The 25,065-nt window shown below is 59.3% G+C and overlaps 1 protein-coding gene across 4 annotated transcripts in view; it reads right to left on the bottom strand.

Moving 5' to 3' along the window:
- Positions 1 to 549: 549 nt before the first annotated feature.
- The window catches only part of FAM222B (family with sequence similarity 222 member B), a 30,922-nt gene continuing 6,406 nt past the window's right edge, over positions 550 to 25,065 (bottom strand). For 2 of the 4 annotated variants that reach the window (XM_048518869.1, XM_048518870.1), the window contains 2 exons: positions 5,499 to 5,623; positions 550 to 3,149 (listed from right to left, as the gene is read on the bottom strand). In XM_048518869.1, coding sequence (XP_048374826.1) covers positions 1,609 to 3,149; positions 5,499 to 5,580 — 1,623 coding nt within the window. In that variant the 5' untranslated portion in view covers positions 5,581 to 5,623 and the 3' untranslated portion in view covers positions 550 to 1,608. Of the gene's footprint in view, positions 3,150 to 5,440; positions 5,455 to 5,498; positions 5,625 to 25,065 lie in introns of those variants that run through there. The other 2 variants (XM_048518872.1, XM_048518871.1) reach the window with 2 other exon arrangements.

Below are 25,065 nucleotides of genomic sequence, written 5' to 3'. Positions count from 1 at the left end.
GACAGTGATCATTATCTGCTCGGGCGCTGCCCCTGCTGCCTTGCTGGGTACGGAGGGTGCGAGCCAGCACTGCAGGGACAGGAGATCGGGCGACGGGCACGTGAACTGCGTGCTGGGGGGGGGGGGCTCCTGCTCCTGAAGGACCCCTTTCCCGCTCCTTGCAGACTTTTACAGGAGGACCCAGGGACCCTGACCAACTGAAGCAGATGTAGGTGGTGGTGGGGGAGATAAGTGCCTATCGGAGGGGGGTGGGGTGGAAGGCAGAGTTTCTACAACAGCTTGTAATGACTCAGCCCAGCCGGCTCTACCCTGTCCAACTGGTCAGTGCCCCTGATCTGTAATTAGGGGTTTTCTTCTTTAGAATACGAGGAAGAGTTGGATTTATATACCCCCTTTCTCTCAAAGGGGCTGACAAACTCCTTTCCCTTTCCCCCTCACAACAAACACCCTGTGAGGTAGGTGGGGTGAGAGAGCTCTGTAGAGCTGTGACTAGCCCAAGGTCACTCAGCTGGCATGTGTGGGAGTGCACAGGCTAATCTGAATTCCCCAGATAAACCTCCACAGCTCAGGCGGCAGAGCTGGGAATCAAACCCGGTTCCTCCAGATTAGAGTACACCTGCTCTTAACCACTACGCCACTGCTGCTCCTTTAGGGCAGCTTTCAGTTTCAGAAAGCTCAAGTGAGGCCTGAAAGAAGGGGGGGGGGTGAGCTGTGACGAGACTGAGGTCACCCAGCTGGCATGTGTCGGAGTGCACAGGCTAATCTAGTTCCCCAGATAAGCCTCCACAGGCCTGAAAGAATGGGGTGGGGGAGAGACACTTTACCCCATTCGCCCTCTCAGTCATTTATCCCAGTAACAGTCAGATGTCCTCCAGGAGGGGAGGGGGCGGTCACGATCCCCTGCAGCAGTCGAACAGAAGCAACTTGGCTAGGGATGGGGGCAAGAGGAATGACAGTGTCACGGCCAGTGTTTCACGAAACTCGGCAGCCCCAGGCTGGGAGGGGCAGCGATCCCCCGGAGAAAACGGCAACAGCGTGAGCAGTGGCATCTTTACAGTGCACAACCTTCCGTATGCGCAGCAGTGCCCTGAATCCGCTGCGAAGCCTTTTGCAAAGCAGTGGAGGGAAGCAGCAGAAAGGGGCCAGGGTGCCTGAAAGGAAAGGGCTGAACAGCAGCCCTACTGCCAGTCGCGGCAAACCGCACCAGTGTCTCTTGCCTGGTCCTCTGAAACAGGGAGCGACGCAAGTGATTCGGCTGCCTAACAACGCCCCCCCGGAAAGACAAAGCTGACCCCCTAGAGGCTGAACCACAACCGTCAGGTGAAGAACTCTGTGCTCGGGAAACAGCCGGAAAAGGGGTGGGGGGACAGGATGAGGCAAACTAAGAGGGACACATTCCGGAACCAAGACAAGCGGGCGGCTCAGGGGCAGCAGACAGGAGAAGGTACACGCACACAGAGAGGGTCTCTCGCTACAATCCGCCTCCCGCCCGGCAGTTCACGATAATGATCACCTAAGTTTGCAAGTTAAAAAGACAGCCCTCCCCCTTTGTTGATTCAAATTAAGACTAACCCTCGCGCTCGGCCAGTGACCGCGACCGCCGCGGCCTTATCTATACCCTGGGAGCTGAAGGCTTCGGCTATCTGTGGGCTCGGGAGCTCGGTTCACCGGGGGGCGGGCGCCTTTCCCGAGCACGAGCCCCCCCTGCTCTCGGAGGCAGGAGTGCTGGAAGTCCCCGCTTAGGTATTCCATCGTTTGCATCATGGTGCTCTGGCTGGGGGCCCCGGCCCCAGCTCTGTAATGAGGTCCAGCAGCGCACTCTAGGGCAGCCCCCAGAGGCTGCCCCCCACCATGGAAAGGCATGGCCAGGTCCTGGGAGCCCGAACTGTCGCTGTTGGGGGTGGGCAGGAGATTATTCCACAAGGGCTGGAAATAATGCCCGTTGGCGTAGGGCATGGGGCCGGGCAGGCCGTTGACAGGAGGCGACGGGGTCGGCTTCTCCAGGGGGGGCTTGATGTTGAACGGCTGGCCCATGCACAGTTCCAGGGCATAGCCCGGCACTTTGCCAGGGAAACCCTGCCCACCTAGCTCCCGGGCAGGGGGCTTGCCCATCAGGCAGGGGGCTTGCCCGACTGCTTCCCCGCACATCTGCAGGTGAGCGAGCTGGTGCTGGTTCCACGCCGCCACCTGCTTCATTTCGCTTTGGTATGCAGAGGAGCCCCTGCTCATGTTTCCCAAGGGGGCCCCCATGGCGGCGGCGGCGGCAGCGGCGGCAGCAGCGGGTGGCATCGTGGCGGCATGGGGGGCGTGCTCGCCAGGGTTGGCCACGCAGGAAGGCAGGGGCGTGGGGACGTTATGAGCAGACACGCGGGTGCTCGCGCTGATCAGGAGGTTGCGGCTGATGGGGCTGGGGTTGGCGATCTGTCCCTCGCACACTGAGGTAGCGCTGATGCCCGCTCGTGCCTGGCAGAACTGGTTGATCTGGTGCACTATGCTGCTCAAGTCCGGGGGCTGGCTGTGCTGCAGGGTGGCAGCCATGGAGAGGGGGATGGTTGAGGTAGACACAGTCACATTCGGGGGGGCGTCAGCATCCGGAACCTTCCTGCCCCCGTGCAAGCCCGCCGGTGGCGGGGGCTGCTGCTGCAGCAAGTGGTTGGCAGGGTGCTGCTGCTGCTGCTGCTGCAGAGCCGGGTGGGCTAGAGACTGCGGGTGCTGGATGGCTGAAGGGATCCCCTGAGGGTGCTGAGCCATGCTCTGGGCGTGCTGCAGAGCCTGCTGGCGTGCCAACACCTGTGGGTGGCTTAAAGTGCTTGGTGCCGCGTAGGGGGCGGAAGGGGGATTCATCATGGCTTCCGGCAGCAGGCGTGCGCGAGTCCCGTCAAAGTCCTTGACGACTCCCTTTGCCGGGGACCTGACTATGGCCAGTAGGCCGGTTTTCACAGCAGCCTGAGAGGGTGGGTAAGGACTGTACCTCTGCCCTGAAGTGTCCAGTCCGTTCACAGTACGACGAATGTGTTTCCGCTGAGGAACCTTGACGCTGTTGGGGAAAATTTTGATAGTCAGAGGATGGTTAGCCACCTTCTTAGCATATGCGTCCAACTCTGCTGGAGTAGGGTGCTGTGCGGCTCTCATTTTCTGTGTAGTTTCCCCTGGTGGGGAGAGGAAGGAGGGGGGAACAGAGTTAGAGACAGAACCTGTCGAGGGCCGACTCAACAGACAAGCAGCGCTCGGCTTTAAGAACACCAGGACTGCCCTTCAGGATTAGGCACTTTCAATCCACTTTCAGTGCACTCTGCAGCTGGATTTTACTGTGCAGAATAGCAAAACCCATTTGCAAGTAATTGTGAAAATGGACTGAAAATGCATTATTCTGCATGTGCGGAAGGGGCCTCAGAATACAACTCTGGATTTCTGGTGGGATGGCGTTCCGCTATGGCTGAGCCTCAGAGTGCTCTCAAACTACACGTTTCTGATAGGGCAGCGGTGGCGAACCTTTGGCACTCCAGATGTTATGGACTACAATCCCCATCAGCCCCTGCTAGCATGGACAATTGGCCGTGCTGGCAGAGGCTGATGGGAATTGTAGTCCATAACATCTGGAGTGCCAAAGGTTCGCCACCACGGTGATAGGGGCTATTTTGCTGACTGCAGGGCAAGTTCTTCTTAGCTCTCACCTCCCCAGGTATTGGGGACCTTACATTTGACGGGTGGACTTAGAAGGCTTTGGATTTTAGACCCACTAGTTATGAAAAAAATCCAAGTTCAGAAGTGTGAGCCACAGAGCTCTTAGAAACAGCCTCCCTTTCCCCTTCTTGTTTTTTTCCCCATTAGTCTTTCTGTACCTTTATTTTTTCTTTAGACATTTTTAAAAAATTATTTTAACTTTCTTTTCCTTGTACTGTCAAAGGCTTTCACGGCCGGACTCAACTGGTTGTTGTGGGCTTTCCGGGCTGTGTGGCCGTGGTCTGGTAGATCTTGTTCCTAAAATTTCGCCTGTCAGTCGCAGGAACAAACATTAGGAACAAGGTCTACCAGACCACGGCCACACAGCCCAGAAAGCCCACAACAACCAGTTTCTTTTTCTTTCCTGTAATTCCCTGTTGACAAAATAAAAATTATTTTTTGGGGAAAAAAAGGACTAGACTCAGAGGATCTCATTGGGCCCAGGATCCCATTTCCGGCAGCAGCCACCCCTGGGGCCTCCTGGGCACTGATGAACAGGGATAAAGTCAACCTCATCTTGCCCACTGCTCATTTCCAGGGAACCAGCAGTTAAGGTGGGCCAGCACCGTAAGAGGAAGTTCCACTCGTCATACTTGTTGGTAATGGTATCCTTCATTCACTTGCCAGTTTCTTTCTTTTTTTTAAAGACATCTAATCTAGTGGCTATCAAAAAAAAAAGTTTATGATTCTATCATGTTTCATTCCGTGAGCGGCCTTGATTAGGTCTCTGGAGAGACATCACAGAGGGCACTTTCACACATGCAGAATAATGCGCTTGCAATGCACTTTTACAATTGTTTGCAGGTCGATTTTTCTATTCCGCACGGTAAAATCCAGCCGCAAAGTGCATTGAAAGTGGATTGAAAGTGCGTCATTCTGCATGTGTGAAAGTGCCCAGACACTTTCCAAAGAAACCTGAAATCTGTTATGCGTTTGGGACCACCTAACCTCATTAAGTCAGTAGTTTTTCCTACCGTGTTTCCGAAAAAATAAGAGAGGGCCTTATATTAATTTTTGCTCCAAAAGGTGCGTTAGGGCTTATTTTCAGGGGATGTCTTATTTTTTCCCATGATTTTGCGCCTCCCACGTGACCAGATCAGCTGTGCCGAGGAATCTGCAACTAGGACTTATTTTTGGAGTCGGGCTTATATTTCAAGCATCGTCAAAAAATCCTGAAAAATCACTCTAGGGCTTATTTTCAGAATAGGTCTTGTTTTCGGGGAAACAGGGTAATGGGAGGGATGCTTTGGGACAAACACAGTTGCATGTCCATGACAGCCTGGTGGTAATTTAGAGAGCAACACCATACCCCTGAGCAGTGCCAGGAAGGTAATGCTGAGCCTATTCTGCCCTTCCCTCTTCTGCAGGGTGAGGCGTGCAGCATGGTGCCCTTCCCAAGATGGATCTGGGTTAGGAGAAAGGAAGCGGCTCTTCAACGCATGCCCGACCCACCACCTCTTTCATGCTGACACCATCTCCAACGCTGTCTGGATGCAGAGCTGCAACCAAACCAGGGGGTTGGAGAGCACAGCCAGCAAGTGCGCCACCCTCCCCACCCATATAGAGCCTGCAGCACTGGTCAAAAACCTTGAGGGGGGAGGGAAGAAACACCCCAGGAGCACACTCAACCCCTCCCCCCCAATCATCCATGCAGGGGCACACACTGCTGACAATTCTGGGACCCCATCCTTGGATTCCGTACAGATGGCCCCGGGCCATTTCTGAAGTCCAGCATTCTAGGGACTATCTCACATTTCTGAAGTCCAGCAACTCACATTTCTGAAGTCCAGCATTCATCTGCGGGAAAGAAAGCAGCTGGAAGGAGAGATCCCCTGGTCCCGACAGGCAGGCAAGCATGACAGGCAGCCGTCAGCAGTTGAGGTCTTCAGACCTCTGAACGCTGCAACGAGAGAGAAGTCTGGTCATCAGGACTGCCCACCCGTTAATGGCATTTTTAATTGTTTAAACCTCTTGAATGACATCATAAACCAGTGATGGAGAACCTTTTAGAGACTGAGTGCCAGGGGTGGAGCAAGGGGAAACTGCGTCCGGGGCACGCGTGCACCCTGCGCCTCTGCCACACTTCCCATCTGCCCCCGCCCTGCCTTGGAATATCCCGTCACACCCCTGGAATGCACTTGCCATGCCCTCGCAGGGGCACGTGCCCAGTGTGTTGCGCACCCCTTGATGTTATGCCACTGCCCAAACTGGGGTGACGGCACACGTGCCCACAAAGAGGGCTCTGAGTGCCACCTCTGGCACGCGTGCCACAGGTTCGCCACCACTGTCATAAACTATCTGATTTTAAGCTGATGTCCATTACATTTCGATAGACATGCATCCTATTCTGCCCTCCCCAATTCAGATCCTGGAGGGAATGCAATTAAGTATTCCAGTAAACAAATTCATAGTTCAACAATGCCCCCCACCACATTCCACACCACTGTAGCATACCAGGTTAATTTTTGTAGGGTGCTTTCAACAACTGCCCCAGGAGTCTACTAAAATTTGAGCACAATCAACTAAATTGAATGATCGCATCGTTTAAGTAGGGACTATTGAAAAGTTCAATTAGCCACAATCCACGAAGCACTCGACAGAGGTATTGTTTCAGATATTCAAGATAGGGATTCATAACCTAACATCCTATTCCAAAGCTAAAGGCTCTGAGCAGAAGAATGAAGGGTAACTCTGCCAACAAAACGAAGCCAATGGAAAGAGCCAGAAAATGTCGAATGAGCAAAAGGAACTGAGTCTTCCAGAAAAAGGCGGGGCAGAAATGTAATGAATTAATAAATAATAGAAGACGACCCAGAAGGGGGTGGGCAAAATGGTCAGGTTGATAGAGCCGTAAGGTAACTGACCCCTCCGTCCTTCTGTGTCACCTCTTGTCTGTCCTTAAACTGATACTCTCAGGTCTAATATCCTGTGTCTCCTCAGAAGTTAGCTGCAGAGACGCTTTCTCGCTATACCCTGTCTCACCAAAAGATCTCAGGAGACTTGTGAATTAATCTACTTCCTGGACCGTCTTTGTTCCAGAATGCTCTGCTTGGGTCCTAGTGCTAACCTAGTTCTGTCTCCAAGGCACTAGGGGTTAAGAATAAAATGCACAAGAAGCAGGAGAGTAGAAATGAAAATGCATTTGGGGGGGTGGGGGGGGGATGGTTTTCCTCGGGTCCTTTATGGGAAAATGGAGAAGTTCTGGAAGCACCAAAAAAGAACCATGAAATATTTCTTCTCCTCGAATGAAAAACCTGGCTTTTCAAGAGAAGGCGCTGTGGCATGAATTAATGCGGCTAAATTGGCTAGCTCAAGGTAGGGGACGATCCTCTGGGCTGAACGGACATGGAAGAAAGGATTTTTTTCTGAAATAATGTGCTTTGTCAATAACAATGGTGGCTCCAGTATAACCCCCGAGCTCTAAAATGAGTCAGTGAGGGTCAGTTTGAGCTCATAAGATATGTGAAGAACCACGGTACTGAGTAGGGGGCTAGCAAGTGGTGTGTTTGTGTATGCTGAACCCAGGGGCACATCTGTGGAAAACAGCACCTGAAGCAGGGTTGGCCCACCTACGGTGCTCCAGATGTTCATGGACTACAATTCCCATCAGCCCTTGCCAGCATGGCCAATGCTGGCAGGGGCTGGTGGGAATTTTAGTCCATGAACATCTGGAGTGCCATAGGTTGGCCAACCCTGACCCAGGGCAAGAACTGAAAGCCCTTCCCACACCACCTGCAGCCTGGCCAGCTCCAGCGTTGAACCGCACATGACTTTGGAGGCAGCAAGTGCAGTTCAATGCTGGATCCGGCAGTGGCGGAGCTACAAGTGGGCAGAGGGTGCGCCGTGAACGGGCGCATGCCCGGGGGGTGCAGAAAATCGCCCCCACCCCTCTTCCCACACTTACATTAGTTCCTTTCCTTTTCCTAGAACTTTTTCACGCTGAAAAAAAGGCCTGTTCACAGTACAGGCTAAAAACGGCCTGAGGAACTACAGTTCCCAGGAGACCTTGGGCCTCACAAGGTCTCCTAGGAAGTATAGTTCCCATCAGGCTGTTTTTAAGCCTGAACTGCGAATAGGCCTTTCTTTCAGCGTGAAAAAGTTCTAGGAAAAGGAAAGGAACTAAGGTAAGTGTGGGAAGGGGGGAAGCCGCAGGGGTGTGTGTGTATGTGGGTGGGTGCCATGGGGGGCATGAGAGGGGGTGGAAAATATAGGTTGCACACCGGGCGCAGTTTGGCCCAGTTATGCTTCTGGGACCCGGCCATGCCAAGTCCAGCATGGAATTGTGGGCTTGGCCTGGACAGATCCAGCTTTAAACTGCGGCCTCCACCTCTGACAGTGGACGTTGGAAGCAGAACCTGCAGTTTAAAGCTGAACCCACCTGGGGCAGAGCAGAATTCTTGGCCGGGAGGGGGGGCCAGGTGGCCAAGGGCGCCCCCCTCCAAGCCAAGATTTTCCTGACTGGCATAACCACCCACTTGCCCTGAGTCGCTTTCAGCTCATTCACCGTTCACCATTTAATCAGGGCAGCAACAGCCAAGCACTGGCTCTGGACAGCTATGGGCAGTGCCAAGTGGGCAGCTGAAGAAATATAAGGCTGGGGTTTGTGGGCATATGGAGGGCCCCCAACTTTAGAACCACCGATCGGTTCTCCCAAAGGCTTTACGTAAAGCTTGGAGCTTACTGGCTTATCCCCACCCCCCACCCCCACCCCACCCTGCCCAAATCCTTTCTGCCAGCTGTGGGTTTGAAGCCTGGTGTAACTCACCCACGCAGAGGACGCTGCCGTGACTGAACTATTGGGGTGAATTCGTGGGCAGAGGGCATCTCTCAGTACGGCACAGCCGCTTGCAAACTCCCTGTTTCTCTAGCGTTGGGCATTTTGCAATTTTACAGTTAAAAACAAGTTTAGGCTTGATGAGAAAGTATGACATGCACTTCCCCGTATCTGTGCAAGACCTGCCAATTGTTTAGATGAGCAATCTACCACACCTGTGCCTCCAAAACGCTCTCAAAATCCTTAGTGAATACATGAGGGAAGACTCTGCTGTGAACTTACTCTGATCAGTAGGGGGGGGAAAGGTTTGGAGAGGGAATAAACAGGCCACACTGGCGTAGAAAGCTGGAAAGATTCGGGAAAATGAGCTCCGATTTAAACTCCAACTATGAATTAGTAACAGGCTCCGAAGGTTGGGTTCATCCAGAAAACGGCAGCCCCCCAATCCTCACTAGCTGGTTTGAAACGACTAGCAACGTGCCGCTCGTGAAAGCAGGCACGTTCTTTCACTAGCTCAGCACATCTCTGCAATACCGCCAGCCTAGCTTTATCGAGTTCGGCGCAGAAGAAACTCAGCTGAGATAAGCCAGCCCTGGCAATCAGCCCCCAACAACGCGCCCAGCAAAAACCCTGTGCTAGATTGCCAGTTGTGTGGCTTTCCTTTTGTCCAAAGGTGTCAAACTCACGCCCCCCTCCAGATGTTATGGACTATGGGAACTGTAGTCCATAACATCTGGAGGGCCGCGAGTTTGACACCTATGCTTTCGACCCTCGAAGCGTCCCAGATGTCTTTCATATTGATGGGGACGGGCAAGCAATTAGAATAGTTTGAAGCTTTTGTGGCCAGAATCAACTGACCGTTGCGGGTTTCCCAAGCGGTGTGACCGTGGTCTGGTCATTTTTGCTCTATCTATGCCTGGCACCTTCAAAGACATGGCACAGTAAAAACAAATACCCTGTGAGGTGGGTGGGGCTGAGAGAGCTCTGAAGAACTGTGACTCGCCCAAGGTCACCCAGCTGGCATGTGTTGGAGTGCACAAGATAATCTGGTTCACCAGATAAGTCCCCACAGATCAATAAGGCAGAGCAGGGAATCAAACCCGGTTCTCCAGATTAGAGCGCACCTGCTCTTAACCACTACATCACGTTGGTTCTCTCAGAGTCTGAAAGCCACCGTAAAAGACACCCAAATCCCCCAAGAGACAGGCCACGCTGCAGTCAAAAGACATCCTGGCATGGAAAGGTCAAAGTATGCTTATGGTGAGGAGGAAGAGCTAAAAATAAGGTTACCTGCACAGGAAGAAGCCTTGATAGCTTCCCCTCCCCCAAATGACATTCTCTGATCTCCACGGAGCGCAACAAAACTAGCTAGCTTCACGTGCTAAATCTATCCAGGTGGCTCGGAAAGGGAAGTTTCGGCCGAATTCCTGTGGGCATGCCTGCCTGCATTTTTGCTAATTAACGGACCAGAAAATGGTCTTTGATTTTTAATTAACAACACCCTGCCCTTTGCCGCAGCCTCTCAGACAAACATTTCAAAGCACTCTTGCAACCAGCGAGAACTCAACATTGCTCCACAAGGGGGTGGGGGCTGAAGTTGCACCAATTCCTTGGTTGCACCAGTTCCACCAATAAACTGAAGTTGCACCAGTTCCACCAATAAAACCAGAGCAGCTGGCCCCCACAATCCAAGGTCTGTTAATGTACTGGGATTGGACGGAGACCTCCAAATATCAGTAGGGCCACCTGCACGGCCCTCAGCCTTAAACATTAGATTGTATTGTTGAAGGCTTTCACGGCTGGAATCACTAGGGTGTTGTGGGTTTTCCGGGTTGTATAGCCATGCCCCAGGAGCATTTTCTCTCGACGTTTCACCTGCATCTGTGGCTGTGCAGGCGAAACGTCAGGAGAAAAGGCTACTGGAACATGGCCATACAACCTGGAAAACCCACAACACCCTAGTGATTCCAGCTGTGAAAGCCAGACCTTGAAGATGTCCAGTCACCGATGCAGGCAAAACGTCAGGAGAAAAGGCTACTGGAACACAGCCATACAACCTGGAAAACCCACAACACCCTAAAAATAAGATTGTTGTGTTTTTTGCCCATCAGCTGAGATATGAACTATAAAGTCAGTTTCATTTTACACAGTCCAGCTTGCTTCCCTTATCAGGGGAGAAGAACAGGAACAAAGTTAGGTGGAGGCCGGAAAACCCCCATTATCAGCCCCATGTACTTATCACAAGTAAGTCCATCAGAGTTACAAGCCAACAAGGGTTTTTGAGGGCTGCCTGTTGACACCCCACTGTAGAGAAACGGCTGCCTGAAAGAGAACTGTACCCCCTGTTCACAGATGTTTCAGTCTCTGCCTTGCTTGGTAGAAACTCTTAAGCACCACGAGCCCAACAGTTAGTGGTGGAGCTACCAGGGGGAGGGTGTGTGTGTGTGTGTGTGTGCATTGCACCGGGGGCGCGCCTAGGGGGCGGGGCAGAAAATTGCTCCCAGCCCCCCCCCCCCCACTTACCTTATTGAAGTAGTGCAGGCTGGAGAAGTGGCCTGTTCCCTTCAGGCTGAAAACGGCCTGGTAGGAACTACACTTCCCCCCCCCCCCCCCCCGCCCCCCCCCCCCCCCCCCCCCCCCCCACCCCCCACCCCCCTCCCCCCCCCCCCCCCACCCCCCCCTCCTCCCCCACCCCCCCCCCCCCCCCCCCCCCCCCCCCCCCCCCCCCCCACCACCCCCCCCACCCCCCACCCCCCCCCCCCCCCAACCCCCCCCCCCGCCCCCCCCCCCCCCCCCAGTCCCACACCCCCCCGCCCACCCACCCCCCCCCCCCCCCCCCCCCCCCCCCCCCCACCCCCCCCCCCCCCCACCCCCCCCCCCCCCCACCCCCCCCCCCCCCCACCCCCCCCCCCCCCCACCCCCCCCCCCCCCCACCCCCCCCCCCCCCCACCCCCCCCCCCCCCCACCCCCCCCCCCCCCCACCCCCCCCCCCCCCCACCCCCCCCCCCCCCCACCCCCCCCCCCCCCCACCCCCCCCCCCCCCCACCCCCCCCCCCCCCCACCCCCCCCCCCCCCCACCCCCCCCCCCCCCCACCCCCCCCCCCCCCCACCCCCCCCCCCCCCCACCCCCCCCCCCCCCCACCCCCCCCCCCCCCCACCCCCCCCCCCCCCCACCCCCCCCCCCCCCCACCCCCCCCCCCCCCCACCCCCCCCCCCCCCCACCCCCCCCCCCCCCCACCCCCCCCCCCCCCCACCCCCCCCCCCCCCCACCCCCCCCCCCCCCCACCCCCCCCCCCCCCCACCCCCCCCCCCCCCCACCCCCCCCCCCCCCCACCCCCCCCCCCCCCCACCCCCCCCCCCCCCCACCCCCCCCCCCCCCCACCCCCCCCCCCCCCCACCCCCCCCCCCCCCCACCCCCCCCCCCCCCCACCCCCCCCCCCCCCCACCCCCCCCCCCCCCCACCCCCCCCCCCCCCCACCCCCCCCCCCCCCCACCCCCCCCCCCCCCCACCCCCCCCCCCCCCCACCCCCCCCCCCCCCCACCCCCCCCCCCCCCCACCCCCCCCCCCCCCCACCCCCCCCCCCCCCCACCCCCCCCCCCCCCCACCCCCCCCCCCCCCCACCCCCCCCCCCCCCCACCCCCCCCCCCCCCCACCCCCCCCCCCCCCCACCCCCCCCCCCCCCCACCCCCCCCCCCCCCCACCCCCCCCCCCCCCCACCCCCCCCCCCCCCCACCCCCCCCCCCCCCCACCCCCCCCCCCCCCCACCCCCCCCCCCCCCCACCCCCCCCCCCCCCCACCCCCCCCCCCCCCCACCCCCCCCCCCCCCCACCCCCCCCCCCCCCCACCCCCCCCCCCCCCCACCCCCCCCCCCCCCCACCCCCCCCCCCCCCCACCCCCCCCCCCCCCCACCCCCCCCCCCCCCCACCCCCCCCCCCCCCCACCCCCCCCCCCCCCCACCCCCCCCCCCCCCCACCCCCCCCCCCCCCCACCCCCCCCCCCCCCCACCCCCCCCCCCCCCCACCCCCCCCCCCCCCCACCCCCCCCCCCCCCCACCCCCCCCCCCCCCCACCCCCCCCCCCCCCCACCCCCCCCCCCCCCCACCCCCCCCCCCCCCCACCCCCCCCCCCCCCCACCCCCCCCCCCCCCCACCCCCCCCCCCCCCCACCCCCCCCCCCCCCCACCCCCCCCCCCCCCCACCCCCCCCCCCCCCCACCCCCCCCCCCCCCCACCCCCCCCCCCCCCCACCCCCCCCCCCCCCCACCCCCCCCCCCCCCCACCCCCCCCCCCCCCCACCCCCCCCCCCCCCCACCCCCCCCCCCCCCCACCCCCCCCCCCCCCCACCCCCCCCCCCCCCCACCCCCCCCCCCCCCCACCCCCCCCCCCCCCCACCCCCCCCCCCCCCCACCCCCCCCCCCCCCCACCCCCCCCCCCCCCCACCCCCCCCCCCCCCCACCCCCCCCCCCCCCCACCCCCCCCCCCCCCCACCCCCCCCCCCCCCCACCCCCCCCCCCCCCCACCCCCCCCCCCCCCCACCCCCCCCCCCCCCCACCCCCCCCCCCCCCCACCCCCCCCCCCCCCCACCCCCCCCCCCCCCCACCCCCCCCCCCCCCCACCCCCCCCCCCCCCCACCCCCCCCCCCCCCCACCCCCCCCCCCCCCCACCCCCCCCCCCCCCCACCCCCCCCCCCCCCCACCCCCCCCCCCCCCCACCCCCCCCCCCCCCCACCCCCCCCCCCCCCCACCCCCCCCCCCCCCCACCCCCCCCCCCCCCCACCCCCCCCCCCCCCCACCCCCCCCCCCCCCCACCCCCCCCCCCCCCCACCCCCCCCCCCCCCCACCCCCCCCCCCCCCCACCCCCCCCCCCCCCCACCCCCCCCCCCCCCCACCCCCCCCCCCCCCCACCCCCCCCCCCCCCCACCCCCCCCCCCCCCCACCCCCCCCCCCCCCCACCCCCCCCCCCCCCCACCCCCCCCCCCCCCCACCCCCCCCCCCCCCCACCCCCCCCCCCCCCCACCCCCCCCCCCCCCCACCCCCCCCCCCCCCCACCCCCCCCCCCCCCCACCCCCCCCCCCCCCCACCCCCCCCCCCCCCCACCCCCCCCCCCCCCCACCCCCCCCCCCCCCCACCCCCCCCCCCCCCCACCCCCCCCCCCCCCCACCCCCCCCCCCCCCCACCCCCCCCCCCCCCCACCCCCCCCCCCCCCCACCCCCCCCCCCCCCCACCCCCCCCCCCCCCCACCCCCCCCCCCCCCCACCCCCCCCCCCCCCCACCCCCCCCCCCCCCCACCCCCCCCCCCCCCCACCCCCCCCCCCCCCCACCCCCCCCCCCCCCCACCCCCCCCCCCCCCCACCCCCCCCCCCCCCCACCCCCCCCCCCCCCCACCCCCCCCCCCCCCCACCCCCCCCCCCCCCCACCCCCCCCCCCCCCCACCCCCCCCCCCCCCCACCCCCCCCCCCCCCCACCCCCCCCCCCCCCCACCCCCCCCCCCCCCCACCCCCCCCCCCCCCCACCCCCCCCCCCCCCCACCCCCCCCCCCCCCCACCCCCCCCCCCCCCCACCCCCCCCCCCCCCCACCCCCCCCCCCCCCCACCCCCCCCCCCCCCCACCCCCCCCCCCCCCCACCCCCCCCCCCCCCCACCCCCCCCCCCCCCCACCCCCCCCCCCCCCCACCCCCCCCCCCCCCCACCCCCCCCCCCCCCCACCCCCCCCCCCCCCCACCCCCCCCCCCCCCCACCCCCCCCCCCCCCCACCCCCCCCCCCCCCCACCCCCCCCCCCCCCCACCCCCCCCCCCCCCCACCCCCCCCCCCCCCCACCCCCCCCCCCCCCCACCCCCCCCCCCCCCCACCCCCCCCCCCCCCCACCCCCCCCCCCCCCCACCCCCCCCCCCCCCCACCCCCCCCCCCCCCCACCCCCCCCCCCCCCCACCCCCCCCCCCCCCCACCCCCCCCCCCCCCCACCCCCCCCCCCCCCCACCCCCCCCCCCCCCCACCCCCCCCCCCCCCCACCCCCCCCCCCCCCCACCCCCCCCCCCCCCCACCCCCCCCCCCCCCCACCCCCCCCCCCCCCCACCCCCCCCCCCCCCCACCCCCCCCCCCCCCCACCCCCCCCCCCCCCCACCCCCCCCCCCCCCCACCCCCCCCCCCCCCCACCCCCCCCCCCCCCCACCCCCCCCCCCCCCCACCCCCCCCCCCCCCCACCCCCCCCCCCCCCCACCCCCCCCCCCCCCCACCCCCCCCCCCCCCCACCCCCCCCCCCCCCCACCCCCCCCCCCCCCCACCCCCCCCCCCCCCCACCCCCCCCCCCCCCCACCCCCCCCCCCCCCCACCCCCCCCCCCCCCCACCCCCCCCCCCCCCCACCCCCCCCCCCCCCCACCCCCCCCCCCCCCCACCCCCCCCCCCCCCCACCCCCCCCCCCCCCCACCCCCCCCCCCCCCCACCCCCCCCCCCCCCCACCCCCCCCCCCCCCCACCCCCCCCCCCCCCCACCCCCCCCCCCCCCCACCCCCCCCCCCCCCCACCCCCCCCCCCCCCCACCCCCCCCCCCCCCCACCCCCCCCCCCCCCCACCCCCCCCCCCCCCCACCCCCCCCCCCCCCCACCCCCCCCCCCCCCCACCCCCCCCCCCCCCCACCCCCCCCCCCCCCCACCCCCCCCCCCCCCCACCCCCCCCCCCCCCCACCCCCCCCCCCCCCCACCCCCCCCCCCCCCCACCCCCCCCCCCCCCCACCCCCCCCCCCCCCCACCCCCCCCCCCCCCCACCCCCCCCCCCCCCCACCCCCCCCCCCCCCCACCCCCCCCCCCCCCCACCCCCCCCCCCCCCCACCCCCCCCCCCCCCCACCCCCCCCCCCCCCCACCCCCCCCCCCCCCCACCCCCCCCCCCCCCCACCCCCCCCCCCCCCCACCCCCCCCCCCCCCCACCCCCCCCCCCCCCCACCCCCCCCCCCCCCCACCCCCCCCCCCCCCCACCCCCCCCCCCCCCCACCCCCCCCCCCCCCCACCCCCCCCCCCCCCCACCCCCCCCCCCCCCCACCCCCCCCCCCCCCCACCCCCCCCCCCCCCCACCCCCCCCCCCCCCCACCCCCCCCCCCCCCCACCCCCCCCCCCCCCCACCCCCCCCCCCCCCCACCCCCCCCCCCCCCCACCCCCCCCCCCCCCCACCCCCCCCCCCCCCCACCCCCCCCCCCCCCCACCCCCCCCCCCCCCCACCCCCCCCCCCCCCCACCCCCCCCCCCCCCCACCCCCCCCCCCCCCCACCCCCCCCCCCCCCCACCCCCCCCCCCCCCCACCCCCCCCCCCCCCCACCCCCCCCCCCCCCCACCCCCCCCCCCCCCCACCCCCCCCCCCCCCCACCCCCCCCCCCCCCCACCCCCCCCCCCCCCCACCCCCCCCCCCCCCCACCCCCCCCCCCCCCCACCCCCCCCCCCCCCCACCCCCCCCCCCCCCCACCCCCCCCCCCCCCCACCCCCCCCCCCCACCCCCACCCCCCCCCCCCACCCCCCCCCCCCCCCACCCCCCCCCCCCACCCCCCCACCACCCCCACCCCCCCCCCCACCCACACCCCCCCCCCCCCCCCCCCCCCCCCCCCCACCCCCCCCCCCCCCACCGTAACATCTGGAGGGCCGCGAGTTTGACACCTGTGTGTTAAACAGAGTCAACTTTGCTGAATGAATGGGCACAGGTTATTGCATCCGTATCAGAAAGCAAAATGAAAAAGCGGAAAAAAACAGGTACATATTTTCTTTTTTAAAAAAGATTGCATAAGATCCTGTGGGGCATCTGAGCTGCTGTTTCATGGCCATGATTAAGCTGAAGATTCACTAAATCCAATAGAGACCTGGCAAACCTGGTCGCGTCCACGGTTTCTCCCGTGCAGCTTCACCTGCTACGGCATTCAGAGGTCTTGTAAAGACAATTCCGGATGACATGCTTGACTGCACGCTCACGGTGGTGAAGGATTACGTTACAAAGGAGCTGAAAAGTACTCAATTGGCGGCCATTGAAACGGAGGACACCACAGATGGGTCAATGCGCTGTCATTCTGTACTGATTTTCTGCAACATCAGTGGGGAAGGCTCAAGGTGGCTTATAAACTCCTTTCCCTTCCTCTCCCCACAACAAACACCCTGTGAGGTAGGTGGGGCTGAGGGAGTTCCGAAGAACTGTGACTGGCCCAAGGTCACCCAGGAGGAATGTAGGAGTGGGGGAACACATCTGGTTCACCAGATAAGCCTCTGCTACTCTAGGTGGAGGGAGTGGGGAATCCATCCCGGTTCTCCAGATTAGAATCCACCGGCCCTTAACCACGACACCACGCTGGCTCCCACACTGGGGACACAAGACATACAGGGGCTTGGGTTACCCAGTGTCATATAGTGGCAGACTGGGATCTTGGAGACACAGGCCCCTTCCGCACACGCAAAATAATGTGTTTTCAAACCACTTTCACAACTGTTTGCAAGTGGATTTTGTCATTCCGCACAGCTTCAAAGAGCACTGAAAGCGGTTTGAAAGTGCATTATTCTGCATGTGTGGAATGAGCCACAGATTCAAATTTCATGCTGCCGTGAAGTTCCCTGGGTGACTCCGGCCCTGTCAAACACATTCAGCCTAAAACACTGCACCGATCGGATAAACTAGGAAAGGGGAAACGGCGTACACCACTTGGAGCTCTTTCATCGAATCCCTCAGAGGCTGGCGTGGCGGGGAGCTCAGATTTTGGGAAGCTGTGCCCCGACTAGTGTTTTGCTTTCATAAACGTGCACAGAATTGTGGCGAACTCCCAGCTCTGCTCGTGACTTGATGCCACAGATGTCTGGAGGTCCACAAGACTGTATTTCGCCAGCCTTTAAGTTTAGAACAAAAACTCTTTTGAGACTGCTCAGGTAAGTTGCACATCACGCTTCTTACAAAACAAAAGTCTGCCTTTAAGCACAGGGTCGACCTTTCTCGGTCTAATCCGCTGTTTAAAGAGTTCGGCCTGTAAAATTCCTCCCAGAGCAAAGCGGCACAGAGGGAAGCGGGAAATAAAGAAAGGATTAAAAGATCTTTCAAGGTGCTACTTTACAAAGAGCTGCGAGCTGTGTTTTCTCCTATGGGAAGTGGGATAGAGTTGGATTCTGACTGCATCTTAAATAAATACAAAGCTTTACTTACACAAAATACACAGCAGGAAATTTTTACGTAAGAATCTACAGGATTAGAGAAAGCGCACTGCCCTGTACGCTGCGGACATAAATGGTATTCTCCAGGATAGATCCATTACTGAAAGGTGTTTAATTTCATATGCTATTAAGGCATCCAGCATGGTGTAGCGAGGTTTTCAACCTTCCTGATGCCGCAACCCTTTAATACAGTTCCTCATGTTGTGGTGACCCCCAACCCTAACATTTATCCATTTTACAGATGGAGGACACTGATGCAGAGAGTCTTAGGCGACCCCTCTGAAAGGGTCGTTTGACCCCCAAAGAGGTCCCGACCCCCAGCGGCTAAGAGCAGTGGGCTTTAATCTGGAGAAGCAGGTTTGATTCCCCACTCTCCCACTTGAGCGGCAGTCTCTGGTCGGGAGAACTGGGTTTGTTTCCCCGTTCGTATACATGAAGCCTGCTGGGTGACCTTGGGCCAGTCACAGCTCTCTCAGCACCCCCATCCCCTCTGTCACCATTGCAAACTTGTGCAGCGTAAAGACAGAAGATTTGTCATCCCTGGCGGGTCAAGACCACAGCCAGGCAACCAGGCAAACAAAAATTCACAGCAGCTGGCAGCACTGCCCTCCATTTTTAGGACACTGTCTCCACAGTCGGGAAAAACACGTGGACCCCTTTGGCAGGCTGCATGATAGTTCCAAAACCTTTTTTTTTTTGAAGCCTTTGTGATGTATCAAGAAGACAGGAGATAAAGCAACGTCAGCTCTTTCTGGATGTGTGAGAAAAGTTTCCTTGCCCAGTTGTTTAAAGGAGATCGACTTGCAACAAGCAACCCACCTGCCAACCACTTAGGAGCATTTTCACGCTTTTTAAATAATTTCACCCTACCTTCAATTTGCATTCTTTTGCCAACCAGTCACAGCTGACTTAGGGCAACTCCGTGGGGTTTACAAGGCAAAGAGAGGTCAGGAGGTGGTCTGCCATTGCCTGACTCGGTGTCAAGACCCTGGTACTGCTTGGTGGCATAGTGGTTAAAAGCAGGTGCACACTAATCTGGAGAACTGGGTTTGAGCTGTGGAGGCATATCTGGTGAACCAGATAAGCTTGCGCACTCCAACACGTGTCAGCTGGGTGACCTTGGGCTAGTCAGAGTTCTTCGGAGCTCTCTCCGCCCCACCCACCTCACAGAGTGTTTGTTTTTTTGGGGAAAGGGAAAGGCGACTGTAAGTCCCTTTGAGTATCCTTACAGGAAAGAAAAGGGGGGATATAAATCCAAACTCTTCTTCTTTTTCCTATTCAAGTGGTATCCTGGGCCAACCTTGCAAAGCTTCCGAGATCTGAGGAGATCAGACTAGACTGGGCAATCTAGCTCAGGGCTCAGTTGGCATTCCTGGCTACATCGGCAATCGACCGATAATATCCAATGGGCAAATTTCCGCTCTGACCTATGGGTTTCAGTGGGATTCAAGCAACAGTTCACGAATGTACACCCCTTGCCCAAAACACAGAGCACACAAGGTAGAAATCTGAAAACTCAAGGCCCCAAGAAGCACTGGTCAACAAGGAAAAGTGACAAGACGACAAACTGAAAATATCGGAACATTACACATTAGGAGGGGAAGAGAGAGCAAAATCAAATGAGAGTGTTGTGGGTTTTCCGGGTTGCATGGCCGTGTTCCGGTAGCATTTTCTCCTGATGTTTCGCCTGCATCTGTGGCGGGCATCTTCAGCCATGCAACCCGGAAAACCCACAACACTCTAGTGATTCCGGCCGTGAAAGCTTTTGACAATACAACGTCAAACTGCAGCTCCCTCCAGCTGAATCCCCCCCCCCCGTTTTTTTTTTCCTATTTCAGGGAAGAGGACTTTTATCATCTATAAGCTATCCGGTGGAGGTGGAAAAAGAGGAACGCCAGGACATTTTAACTGCCTTCAGAGTCAGCTGAGCAAGGAAATGCGTCAACACATCGCAAAGTGCTGCCTAAACGTATCTGCTCACCGGCTCCCAGTTTCACTCACAGGGCTCCAAATCTTGTCACTTGCCTGTAAACGCACACCGGGCAGCTTCCAGCCCGTCGGCAAGCTCTTTCCTCTGACAAGTAAACAGTGGACCTTTCCCAGTTTTCTAAGCGTCGCTGGTCAAAAATTAAAATCGGAAGCCAGGAAGCTGGAAAGCAGTGCCCTTTCCCCCAGTGGTCCGGGAATGAATATTATATGCTTGCTTCACAACCCCTTGATGAAACCGGTTAGGCCTGGAGAGACAGAACTACCCGAGGGGGCATCAAGCATCCCACGGGGGCTCCGGCTCAGACAGGCAAATGCTGCAACAATTGCGTAAGCCTTTCCCGTGCTTTTATTTAGAATGGCATTTGACTAATTCCGTTGTCCGTTTTACTGGCAGTCCCAATTTCTGATTTTCAATTGTGGTCTTGTGCGTATTTCTTTTAACGTAATTGTTGCTTTGTGCCCGTTGCGGGATGCCTTGAGTTCAGCGAGGTAGACGGGCAGCTTAATAAATGTTTTAAACAAATAAATAGGTTCTCTTGGCTGCAGCAGGAGTCATTCAGCTGTGCCCAAGAACAGAACTAAAAATCTCTTTCTCCTCTGGAAACTAGGCACATTGGCATGGCAATCATCATCTCAATTAACACCAACTGAGTGGGTTAATTGGGGAATAAGAGTACTTTGCCTTTGCAATCTTCATCCATTTCATCAACCCTTTGCTTTGGCATGGGTGTGAAGCAAAACAATTGCTGTCCCAAGGGTCTTGCATTAACAAAGAGGGCACTCCACCTGATACCTGCTCGGGAGGACCTGAAAACTACTTACCTCTATCGTCTTCTCCTGCTTCCATGATCCTGTTCTATCAGCCCCAAGGGCTGAGAAGGTTCAGATGTCCCTATGACAGAAAGGAGTCCGAACCTGGATAGTCCAGGCTAGCCAGATCCCAGAAGCTAAGTAGGGTCGACCCAGGATGGGTTAGTACTTGGATGGGAGACCTGCGAGAAATACCAGCGCACAGGAAGGCAATGACAAACCACTTCTCTTGTGAAGAAGAAGAAGAGGCTGGATTTATACCCCACCTTTCTCTCCTGTAAGGAGACTCAAAGGAGCTTACAATCTCCTTCCCCCCCCCCCACAGCAAACACCCTGTGAGGTAGGTGGGGCAGAGGGAGCTCCAAAGAACTGTGACTAGCCCAAGGACACCCAGCTGGCGTGTGTTGGAGGGCACAAGCTAATCTGGTTCCCCAGATAAGCCTCCACAGCTCAAGTGGCAGAGTGGGGAATCAAACCGGGTTCTCCAGATTAGAGTGCACCTTTCTTAACCACTACACCACGCTGACACGTTTGCTACAGCTAAAAAACACATTTCACTGAGGTCAAAGACCGTCTGGGGTACACAGTTTGTTTTTGGGTGGAAATCGTTGCTGGCGTTGGAGGCCCGAGGGTTAGGGTCCACCTGATGTTGACTAGCAGAAAGGTGGTGCAGTTTAAAAAAAAAAAAAAAGCTAAAATAAGCAGCCAAGCCACAAGGAAGGCTCTTGAAAACCAGCAGGCCATGCAAGAAGACCCAAGAAAGTTTCCAGGCCAGGCTACTCTGGGCAATTAGGACACCGGCTATGTGCTGCCTATAGATCACATTTGCTGAGGTCTGCTTGCACAGCAGTCGGGTCAAGTGTGAACTCCATGGTAACAGAGCAGATGTTTCTCTCTCTGTCAACCACTCCGTGTTACAGACTACCAACAATAGAGGTTTGCACCTGGCCACATCCTAGCTTCTATACCAGGGGTCTGCAACCTGCGGCGCCTCAGATGCTCATGGAGTACAATTCCCATCAGCCCCTGCCAGCATGGCCAATTGGCCATGCTGGTAGGGGCTGATGGGATTTGTAGTCCATGAACATCTGGAGAGCCGCAGGTTGCAGACCCCTGTTCTATGCGCCAAGAGTTCCAAGATGCCAAGATCTCCCATCTGCTTTGCGAAGCAACCCACATCAATCAAGCACAATCCTGCTTCGACTTCGCTGCAGGTGCGTTTCATCCGCGTCATATTTCAGGGCAGAAATAAAAATCCTCCATAAGGACCATTTCGGCAGAAGAAACGGAGCAGGCAAGAATAATCAGCGACGAGATAAATGCAGATTTAAAGCACAAGCAAAAACAGTCCGACGCACGCAAGTGACAAAGCCGTATTTAGACGCACGTTACATACTTCCATAGCTGGGCCCTCACCTCCCCTTTTCTGGGTTATTGCATTCCGTCAACATACTGAGAGACACCTACTGCCATTTTATAGGCTACGGAGCTGCGCCATGTAAATTGCACGCTGATTTCTAGCACTCTATAGCAATGATCCATTCAAGAGGTCGCATGTCACTGCTGCGTCTTTGCATTCCGAGACCACCACAACTGGCAAAGAAGACGTGGTATGGCAGATGCTTTGTTCTCCCCCCCTGACTTCCCCCCCACTCAAAATAATCTCCTTCCAAGTTGCTTTGACCAACAGTAAATATTCAAAGGATTGATAAAAGCACCTCCCAACCTGCCTGAATATTCCTTCATGCTATTTTTGAGACACTGAGGAACACACAAAACTACCTTACACATGTGCAGTCCATTGGTACAGTCAAGCGAAGAAGAAGAAGAAGAAGAAGAACAAGAAGAAGAAGAAGAAGAAGAAGAAGAACAAGAACAAGAACAAGAACAAGAACAAGAACAAGAAGAAGAAGAAGAAGAAGAAGAAGAAGAAGAAGAAGAAGAAGAAGAAGAAGAAGAAGAAGAAGAAGAAGAAGAAGAAGAAGAAGAAGAAGAAGAAGAAGAAGAAGAAGAAGAAGAAGACAACGACACTGAGGAGGAAGAGGACGATGAGCTTGGATTTATACCGCACTTTTCTGTGCTATAAGGAGACTCAAGGTGGCTTACAAGTTCCTTTCCCTTTCTCTCCCCACAACAGACACCCTGTGAGGTAGGTGGGACTGAGAGAGTTCTGAAGATCTGTGACTAGCCCAAGGTCACCCGGCAGGAATGTAGGAGTGCGGAATCACATCTGGTTCACCAGATAAGCCTCTGCCACTCAGGTGGAGAAGTGGAGAATCAAACCCAGTTCTCCAGATTAGAATCCACCTACTCTTAACCACTACCCCACACAGGCTCCTAGTAATGTCTACTGTGACTGGCAGTGGAGTTTTTAGGATCTCAACAGAAAAAGGCCTTTTCTAGCACTTGAGATGCCAGTAACCAAACCTGGGATCTCTTTCATTCCAAGCGGTTGCCAGCCACTGAGCTACCAATAAGGGCTAGAATCTGCATATTGCTTGCAAGCATTCAAAGTTTTGCACCTCCATTGTTGCACCTCTTCTGTCCTCATTTCAAGAGCACAACATCTGGGAGAACAGCTATTTCTTCCGTTTAATTAAAACATTGATAACTTAACTCCTCAGACACAATACGGTTAACAAAGCGACAAGTTGCAAACGAAGCCCAACAGAACAGGCAGTCCACAAGAAAAACAGCCAGGCCAGACGTTCCACCAAACGTCCTTCAAGGTAACACTCGGCAGGATGCAAAGGAATGGTCCACACGCATGCTGGTAAGCTATTCCAAAGGACAGATCTTGTCACACAAAAAGCCAAACCCTACTGGCCAAACACAGAGTCTTGAGAGCAGCAATTTCAAGAAGGTTGTCTGAACGTCACAGCTGGTGCAAGGGAGTATACCAAGATGTCGATTTAAAGGTAGTAAGAAGAAGAAGAACTGGATTTATATCCCCCTTTCTCTCCTATAGGAGACTCAAAGGGGCTTACAGACTCCTTACCTTTCCCCCCCTCACAACAAACACCCTGTGAGGTAGGTGGGGCTGAGAGAGCTCCAAAGAACTGTGACTGGCCCAAGGTCACCCAGCTAGCATGTGTTGGGAGTGTACAGGCTAATCTGAATTCCCCAGATAAGCCTCCACAGTTCAAGTGGCAGAGCGGGGAATCAAACCCGGTTCCTCCAGATTAGAGCACACCTGCTCTTGACCATGCCGCCACGGCTGCTCCTTTGAACAAAGTGGTACTTTGAACAGAAAATGAGGGAAGCACAGCTCCGGTGGTAGGGGCACATTATGTGCCCGGAAGAGACTTCTGTTGCAAAAACAGCCCTAAACTTCGACCCTGGAGGCCACCGCCCACGTGGAAGATCAAAGAAATGGTGGATGGACACGCGTGCAGTCAACATTACCCCTGGAAATGCCTCAAATCGAGCTATTTACCCCTGGAAATGCCTCAAATCGAGACCGCATCACCCCATACGTCCCTAGGCGGCCTCTCCGATCTGCGGAGGCCAATTTACTCGTGGTCCCTGGCCCCTCGGCAATGCGGCTGGCCTCCACACGGGCCAGGACCTTTACGGCCCTGGCCCCGGCCTGGTGGAACGATCTTCCTCCAGCTGTCCGGGCCCTGCGGGACCTTGGGGAGTTCTGCGGGGCCTGCAAGACAGAGCTGTTCCGCCGGGCCTTTGGAGGATCCAGCCGCTAATAGTGCCCCGCCTTTAGCCCTTAACATCTGGGCTACAATTACATCACTGAGACTCGCCATGCCCCCCTTCATCGTGGGGAGGGAGGGTTTTTAAATTATTGGATTGCTGGACGCCACTCTATATCTTGAATTTTAACCTAAATCTAACTTTGGGCTTTAATTTGTGAACGCACTGGGAGTTTTATCGCTGCTTTTAAATGTTATTTAATTATATTGTTTTAAATGTTGTACACCGCCCAGAGCCCCTCGGGGATGGGGCGGTATAAAAATCGAATAAAATAATAATAATAATAATAATAATAATAATAATAATAATAATAATATTTGGCGACGAAAATGTCAAGGGGAATATAGCCCAAGGACAAGAAGTGGTACTTTGAACGGGGCACAGAAGCAAACAGGTAACCAGCATCATTGGTGAAGCCCTGACTGAGAAGCTGACCTCAGGCAGCAGTCTGGCTGCCACATTTGGCCTCAATGGAAGTGTCACAGCACCACAGACACAGTGTTACAGAAGTTTAACCTGGACATTAAGACAACACGGACAGGACAGCAGAGTCTAAATAAGAGACAGGCATATAGGCTAGCTGTAACTGAAATGTGGCACTCCCAGTTTCAGAACCAACCTATTTATGCCCTACGAAGACAGACCTAGGGAGCTGGGGATGTTCAGTTTGGTGAAGAGAAGGTGAAGAGGTGACATGATAGCCAGGTTTGGATATTTGAAGGGAGGTCATGTGGGTGAGAAAGCAAGCTGAAAAAGAGGAAGGCAGCCACCGGCAAGTCAGGCCACTTCTGATAAGTAAGGCAACTCAGGCCATCTTAGTCAGGTTCTTGAGCAAGGGAGGGATTGAGCTCCAGAACATCGTCCTGCACAGTGCAAACCAGCCCCCTGGGCACCTCCGAT

Source organism: Sphaerodactylus townsendi, linkage group LG16, assembly GCF_021028975.2.
Source record: "Sphaerodactylus townsendi isolate TG3544 linkage group LG16, MPM_Stown_v2.3, whole genome shotgun sequence".
Taxonomy (NCBI): Eukaryota; Metazoa; Chordata; class Lepidosauria; order Squamata; family Sphaerodactylidae; genus Sphaerodactylus; species Sphaerodactylus townsendi.
This window is presented reverse-complemented; position numbering and strand designations above follow the sequence as displayed.